The 8,433-nt window shown below is 43.4% G+C and overlaps 1 protein-coding gene across 2 annotated transcripts in view; it reads left to right on the forward strand.

Moving 5' to 3' along the window:
• Window positions 1-1,037: 1,037 nt before the first annotated feature.
• The window catches only part of LOC143282463 (cholesterol 25-hydroxylase-like protein 1, member 2), an 8,861-nt gene continuing 1,465 nt past the window's right edge, over window positions 1,038-8,433 (forward strand). The window contains exons 1-3 of one of the 2 annotated variants that reach the window (XM_076588109.1): window positions 1,038-1,162; window positions 4,850-5,498; window positions 7,728-8,433. The exon at window positions 7,728-8,433 is cut by the window's right edge and continues 1,465 nt beyond it. In XM_076588109.1, the coding sequence (XP_076444224.1) occupies window positions 4,870-5,498; window positions 7,728-7,974 (876 nt within the window). In that variant the 5' untranslated portion in view covers window positions 1,038-1,162; window positions 4,850-4,869 and the 3' untranslated portion in view covers window positions 7,975-8,433. Of the gene's footprint in view, window positions 1,163-1,738; window positions 1,867-4,849; window positions 5,499-7,727 lie in introns of those variants that run through there. The other variant, XM_076588108.1, reaches the window with a different exon arrangement.

Genomic DNA, 8,433 nt, shown 5'->3' on the forward strand with positions numbered 1-8,433 from the left:
AGGCATACGGTACAGCACCCATAATAAGGGAGGGGGGGGGGGGTGCAGGGGGGAGTCAGTTAGATTCACAATAATCTTCCAGCTTATCGCGGCTCTTGTTCTCGCCGATCTTGCGCGTGTGTGGCGACCGCGGCAGTTCAATTTTATGCGAGTTTCATGTGAACCGCCTCTCTCTCTCTCTCTCTTCGTAAGTGTATCATGGTTGTTCTGTCTCTTGTTTCTTTCCCACTGCAATCTCTCGAAACAACGTACAGTCATTTCAGTTAAACGCGGACCTGTGTGTGGGTAACAAAAAGTTAATTTAATTATCCGTCACACACACACACGCACACACTGGCACACACACGGGCACACACACACACACACACACACACTGTGACATACCGGGACACACACACACACACACACACACACACACACGCACACACGGACACCGCACACACCGGGACACACACACACACACACACACACACACACACACTGACATACACACACACACACACACATACACACGGACACACACACCGGCACACACACACGGCAGTGGCACACCCGGCCGGCACACACACACACACACACACACACACACACACAAACTGACATAGCGCACCCACACCCCCCTCCCACACACTACTTCTAGTACTACCCCTACTGAACAAACTAAAAATTGGACAATGACAAAAATATCACACTGTTGAGGTGGGAGGACAGTATTTCACACGTCAACAAACAGCGTCGGTTTCAAGTCTTTCAATGCTCCATACACTCGCACTTGACATTGTCCGCGCTCGCAGGGAAAGGCAGCCTTCACTGACATTCACACACTGATGAATAAGATAAAAAGTGAATCAGAAAACGAAGCACGCAAAAGTTCACTATGCACTTCACATACATTTTTGATGGAACTTTTTACAAGAAAAGGTGAGCGAGTTGAGAAAGCACACGATAAAAAAAAGTAACATTCGAACAATAAAAGCTGCTATCCCTAGGTATCGCAAAAATGCACTCGTCCATAAATTCTATTTTAAGAATGTGCCGTCTGTCTGCTCCATGTGTTGAAGTAATGTGAGCGGTGTGTAACTGTTGCTGAGCGTGAATGTACCAAAGAAATGAACATATAATGTGACTGTTTATACAGTGTTTCTGGCAGTGGATGATACAGGTAAGCAACATCTCTTTTCATTAAAGCGCTCGTCAGCGCTCGATAATTTTTCAGCACGTCTAGTTCCGGAACACACGGTTTCATCACAGTGTCGTCTGCATCCGTTAGCTGGGGAGGTGTACTCAAACCGATTCGGCGGTTTGAACAAGAACTACACCTTTTGTTGTTTTTTTTCGCAATAAATGATAATAATTCAGATATAACGTCTGTGTATGAAGAGGATGTAAGAAAAGAAAGCTGCCCTGATCTTGTGGTCATGGGCATCATGCTCAGCATCACAAAGCTCTATTGATTGGTGGCCGCATGCTCAACCGGTTTGTGTTGCCAGGCAGTTGAGGACAGACAGCGGAAGCAGCGACGTCTTTCCTCGCGAATGTCTTCTGTTGAATTTTGGCCAGACACCGTTGTGTAGTTGTGTAGTCGCTGCAGAGTGTGCTGAGCGCGCCTGCATTGATCGTTCATCTGCTGCTCTTTGCCACGCCCATTGATTATAGATTTCGCATGATTGACACGCTGCTTCACAGTTAAAAAGAGGCAGGCCGCGCTTTGATGGTGTCCAGAACAAATTAGGCTACAATTTATTATATTTGCGCATTTTGTCGAGGGGAATAGTTGTGCAATTTTCATTTCAAGTTTTATTTGTGGTCAAACGGTGCAGAAACTCTGTCAGAGCTTACACGCTGGGTCGACGGAAAGACGGACAGGTACTTTTCTTAAGTTTGGTTTCTTGTTTTGGGTTTTTTCCTTCTTTCTTCCTCATTTCTTTCTTTTTCATAGTGATCGTGACAAGTAATTGAACAACTCAAAGAATAGCAATGTTAATTAACTGAATCAGTAACCTACCTTGTCTCAGATGGTAATATCAATTCGGTGATTTTCCACGGTCAAGTTCACCAACAGGTTTTCTATCTGACTCTCTCCCGGGACTTTCTCACGTGTGACACAGATCAAGGCTGAGCGGGTACGTCTGCGTGCATGACTTTTGCAGTGCAGTCTGATAAAACATAATTTAACCGTGGCTGCAGCCGTAAGCAAAGCCTGATGTCATTTCTTTGTCTAAGTTTTCCGCGGAAGCATCAAATTATACAACCGAAGTCGATATGACACGTTGAACGTAAACCGAATAACAAGATTTGTAACTTTGTATGTACACTTGTTGTCAAGTTGTAGTTTTCACCCCAGAAGCCGATTTTGTACCGCACGTCTGGAGGGTTTGTCAGTACTAGTGTTGATTTTTGGACAGTCGGTCAGGACATTCATGTAATGTTAAAGTATGCATTATGTGTACTAACGTGTGTGTGTATATATATATATATATACTCTGTGTGTGTGTGTGTGTGTGTGTGTGTGTGTGTGTGGAAAGGAACTGGCGGGCTTAGATGAGAAGTGTTGCCGGAAGATAACTGAAAAAAGAGATGCATTTAATGTCATCTTGTGGGTGATCATCGTGCGAGTGCGTCACTAGTGCGTGTGGAAGTGGAAAGGGGGTGAGCGAAGGGCCCGGCGAGCGAGTGTGAAAACTGAGTGCTGCGACACCGTTTCAAAATATCATTTCAAGAGAGTTGTATCTTTGTTATTTCCCATGTTCCTGTATCTTGGTAACTCCACATGTTTTTGCTTAGTATACTCGCTCACGTTTCATCGAGTCGCAGTGTAAGCGCAGTATATGTTCACATTATTATTGATATTACTCAATTCAAACCATCCACACACGGGTGGCAGTGATGATGACCAAGTTGTCTACTGACAAAAGTACACAAATGCTTACACACAGAGGGCTGGAGACAGAGTAGAATAAGAAGAAAAAGAAGTGATCGACGGACAGAGTCGACGACGAAGACTGACGAAACGGTAGAAGACTGAGAGAGAGAGAGAGAGCATGGTGAAAACAGAATCGGATCTTCTGTTGCTTTCTCCCAATACCTTGCAAACCAATGTTAGCTTAATTGACCGTGAGAACTGCAAAGGAACATGTGTGTGTGTGTGTGTGTGTGTGTGTGTGTGTGTGTGTGGACAGAGAATGCCGAGCGGCGTGGTTGTGGGGAAAACTACAAACATGCCCCGTCTTTCTGTCTGTATGTCTGTCTCCGAATCTCTTTCATTCTCTCTCTCTCTCCGAATCTCTTTCATTCTCTCTCCTCTCTCCACCCTTTCTGTGTGCTTGCGTGTGTGTTGTGTGTGTGTGTGTGTGTGTGTGTGTGTGTGTGTGTGCCGGTGTATGTTTGTGTGTGTGTGTGTGTGTGTGTGTGCGGAGAGAGAAAGAGAGAGATAGAGAGGTGGTGGGGGAAAGAAGATGTGATACGATATAATCGTCGCTTACTGTTTACTAACTAGGTCATTGTCCTTCACCAACAGATAAGTTAACAAAAAGAACAAAATCCAGATCCTCGGATTAAGCAAACCTAAGCACATAATTATAAAGACCATTATATCATACAGATAAAAACACAAGTTCAGCCAGTATATTATCGGGTCGCGATTTCTCAAAGCAAGAGCGCCGACATGACAAATGCGGCCTACATTTACATGTTTTTGATGACCTCTCAATACATGGTTTGAAAAGGCATGATTTTGAACACAACACTGTGTGCTTGTCTGTGTTTGCTGAGGCATCAGCGACAAAAAGCTTCTTAGCCCCTCCTCTTTTTTTTCTTTTTTTTATAACGCAAAGTGGAGGTAGAAACTGCGACAGAGAGAGAGAGAGAGAGAGAGAGAGAGAGAGAGATTTTCTCAACTTTGGTATTGATTTTTTCTTTCAAACACATCATAATTGAATCAGTTTGTATGATGGGTTTTATGAAAACGTATGTGATCACTTAACAGTAGCGGCTAGGGAACAAACATTTCACAAAGGACGAATTTTTTTAGAAGTATGATAATACCTAGACTTATGCGCGAAGGATGCAAAGTAGCCTTGCTTAACGTGGCATCTATTGTTGATATGACCACGTAACACACAAACTACCAGACACACCGCAGCATAGAACAGGCCTACATCATGTCATTCGCCGTATGAGTAGTTAGTATACACCATGGGACACGGGGATTTGTTAATATTGTGTTGTAATTAAAAAAAAAAAAAAAAAAAAAAGAAGAAGAAGAAAAAGAGAAGTAAATGTAACACGTGTATCACAGAAAATCGGGAAAATATGTAATTTTGTTTACCGCCATTTTCTTTGAAATCAGGGCATTTGATATTAACTAATCTTGCACCACAGATTGTGCTGACATAACAAATTAGCATTATAATAATATTGAGGCTATCACTGGGGTTCGAACCGACAACATCCTAGTCAGTTGTCAGACTGAAAAGCTGAATGCTGATCCCAGCATGACAACTGGTGTTCAGAATTCACCTTGTTAAATCCAGCAGGTAAGGTATATTTTTCATTATTTTCGTCTGCCAGCATAACGGCGGTACAACGCAACGGCATCTTATTATGGATGAAAAAATGGTGACTGCTGGACTTTTTTTTGAAACGAAGTGAAAAATGATACAAGGTGGTGTGAAATCAAAGGTACTTCAAGATGAAGATAAAACCACGTTTCGACTCTTAAACTCGAAACGTCATGGTTTTATCTTCATCTTAAGGTACCCCCGATTTTATACCTTATTTTATGATTTTTAACTTAAGTATGGATGGTTTGCCAACAAAATCGTATTTTGTGGAACCCCTTTGTTTTCAGATCTCCCCAACGAGCTGACCATGGCTAACAACGCCAGCGTGGCGACGGACGCTGCCCAGGAGGCTCGCTTCCTTCAGCCGCTGTGGGACCTGCGCCTCGGGTACGAGGACTGGCTGACGTCCCCGCTCTTCCCCGTGCTCCTGTCCGTGGTGGTCTACTTCAGCCAGTGCATCCCATTCATGCTGGTGGACATGTACTGCGCGCACCAGAAGTGGTACCTCCGCTACAAGATCCAGCCCGACAAGGAGGTCACCCTGCCGCAGATCTGGGACACGCTGAACCTGACCTTCTGGAACCACGTGCTCTTCATCATGCCCGCCTCCGTGGCCCAGTGGGTCTGGCAGCCGCCCACCCCCTTGCCGGAGCTGGCCCCGACCGTGTGGGAGTTCCTGTGGCAGCAGGCGGCTAGCCTGGTGATCTTCGACTTCCAATACTTCGTGTGGCACTGGACGCACCACAAGGTGCGCTTCCTGTACCGGGCCATCCACGCCGTGCACCACCGCTACAGCGCGCCCTTCTCCTGGGTCACCCAGTACCTGCACCCTTGGGAGCTCATCACCGTGGGCTTCCTGACCACCACCAACACCTGGTTCTTCGACTGCCACGCCCTCACCATCTGGAGCTACATGCTTGTCTCCATCACCGTCAGGTGCGTTATTTATTTATTTATCTATCTATTTATTCATGTATTATTATTATTTTCATGATTATGGTTGGGGCGATGGTTGGTTTGTGTAGTGTTTGTAACCGTAGAAGAGTCCAGTTTGCTTTGTTCTCTCGGGAGCGGTTTTGTTTTCACCATCACCATCGTCATAATCATCATCATCGTCGTCGTCGTCGTCATCACCATCATCATCATGGTCGTTGTCTTCATCAGTGCCGTCGCATGAGTCTTAATCATAGTTGCCATCATCATCATCATGCCATTATCCTCTTCTACTTATTATTATTCTGCTATGTATGTTGTTTTAATGTTCTTTTGTGTTTTTGACTTACTATATGTATATTTTTCTATTTCAAGATTTTCCTGGGTTTAGTGCAGGTGTTGTAATTGCATTTGCTAAACACAACTCCAGTTGTTCATCGAAAAAAAAAAGAGTGCAAGGAACTGTAAGTGTATCTTACTCAATGGGCTTACCACCGCTCACTGTTTACGCACCAACCAGAAGTCTGGAGTATGAGTTGCAGTAGAAGTTGTATTCTGACACACCGAAGACCAATCACAATACCAAAATATGAGACGATTTAATGCGTTCAACATATATCCTTTGTGAGCTGATAAATAAATATTTTTTTGTGTTTGTTTGTTTCCCGGACGAAAACAAGTACAAATTCAACAATAACAACATTGCTGTTTTCCACTGATCACTGAATATAACATTTCATACAGATGAGAAGTCACAAAGTTATTGGGGAAGTATCCATTTCACCGTTGCAGAGTATAGCAGGTGAAGTGGCTGACAGATTTTAACAGCACGCACATGAGTACGCTCTTTGCCCAGTAATTCAGGCCAAAACCAGTGGACTCGCCGCTTGGTAGAAAGCCCCCGAATCTTGGGATTTTTCTGGACTCATCGATGCAGTGCACGTGTGAGGTCACCACAAAAATGATGAAATGAAAACAATCATTCATGTTTTGTTTCTTTGTTTGTTTGTTTTTTTTTCGGTTTTTTTATGTGTTTGTTTCTGTGTGTTTGTGTTGTTGTTTTTTAAATTAAAAACGTTATTATTTGAATTGTCCTCTTGTTTGGCATTTGAGTCTGTCTGCTACTCTTCCAGCCTGTGATCTGTCTGTCGAATATTATGATGTCCAAAGTATGTGTAATCAAGGTGAAATAGGTGTGTTCTTTCTTTGCATAACCTTATATTAGAGGATATATATATATATATATATATATATATAAACACAGTGCCTTCTTTTCATTCATGAAATAAAGATGTATATATCGACAGTATATCTATGTGTTGAGTTAGTGTATTGCTCCAAACTATACACACAGGCAAATTTATGACATTAATAATTGCATTGGCTGCACAAGTTAAAAAACAACAACAAAAACAAAAACAAAACCCCCTCCAAATCATGAATGAAAGAAATTAGTCTCATCGAATATCACCCCTTTCTGTAAGCTCTCTCTCTCTCTCTCTCTCTCTCTCTCTCTCTCTCTCTCTCTATATATATATATATATATATATATATATATAGAGAGAGAGAGAGAGAGAGAGAGAGATAGATAGATAGATAGATATAATACTATCATTGTTTATCATTTCACCAGAATTTGAATCCCGTTTGCTTTACCGCCGGGCTCTTATAGATTCTTTACTGTGTAGCCCGTTTCCTTCTTTCCCACTTTTGACTCGAAGTCAAATGTTGATAAAACAAACAAGCAAACAAACAAATAACAAGCCTTGGCTGAAGAAAGCAGGATAAAAGTTGTGTTGTTAACTCTCTCCATACGAACGGCGAAAGAGACGACGTTGACAGCGTTTCATCCCAAATACCATCATCAAAATATTGGAAGCGGAACGCTCTTATACTGAAGAGGTGAATATTGACAAAGAATACCATAGTTTCTGACGACGGAAGCTAAAGGTTGGGTCATTCAGACACCCACTGGACATCCGAGGGGTCTGTGTAGAGGAGAAGAGAGGACTGGCCGTACTGAGTGAGTTAAAATTTCACTCTTACCTTTTGTGTGGTATCACCACTCTTATCCTGACTCAGTGTTTGGTGTTCTGGCGATGCTTCGTTTTGGTGTTTTCTAGCTTGACCAGTGTTTCGTACCAGGTTCAGTACGGGTCTACTGGTCTTCAAGCCAGCCAGACTGAATTAAATCTTAACTGAACGTTTTTTCTCCTTTGTTCTTGTGTACAGCGTGGAGGCACACATCGGGTTCGACTTCCCCTTCCTGCCGCACAACTGGTTTCCCTTCGGGCTGATCGGCGGCTCCCCCAAGCACGACATGCACCACCAGAAGCCCCTGACCAACTACCAGCCCTTCTTCAACCACTTCGATCGCATCTTCGGCACGTACTGCCCGGCCATGAGCGCCGGGGGAGTGAAGAGCCAGGCGCTTCAGGACTGGGAGGCCAAGCAAAAGCAGACCAAGAAACAGGGCTAGGGAGTGGGGATCGGGGATCTGAACGAAGGGACTATAAGATATTCATCAGAGGCAAGGACTATAAGATATCTATCTACGTTTTCTTGGGCCCAGCGCTAGAGTAAAGCAACTAAAAACAAACCAAGTCTTTATTTACGGAGGAAAAGGACTGCATTCATTCATCAACGTTTTCTTCTTCTTATTATTCGCCCAGCACTTGAGCAAACGCAGAAGACATGAATAAACGAAATCTTTATTAACGAGGGAAGTGGATTAGCATACACGTCAGCTTTCGTGCGTCCAGCTCTGAAGCAGAAATAAAGGATCACCATCAAGTAATGCCGAGAGAAAGTGGTGTAAGTCAAACAGTGCACCATCATAGTTTTATTTCCAGTCAGACAATGATGGAGCGGAATAGGAAGATAGTACTTGTGAGAGAAGAAACACACATGTAAAGTGAGAAAGCTGTATCATGTGAGG

This window comes from Babylonia areolata, chromosome 5 (assembly GCF_041734735.1).
Source record: "Babylonia areolata isolate BAREFJ2019XMU chromosome 5, ASM4173473v1, whole genome shotgun sequence".
In the NCBI taxonomy this organism is placed as follows: Eukaryota; Metazoa; Mollusca; class Gastropoda; order Neogastropoda; family Buccinidae; genus Babylonia; species Babylonia areolata.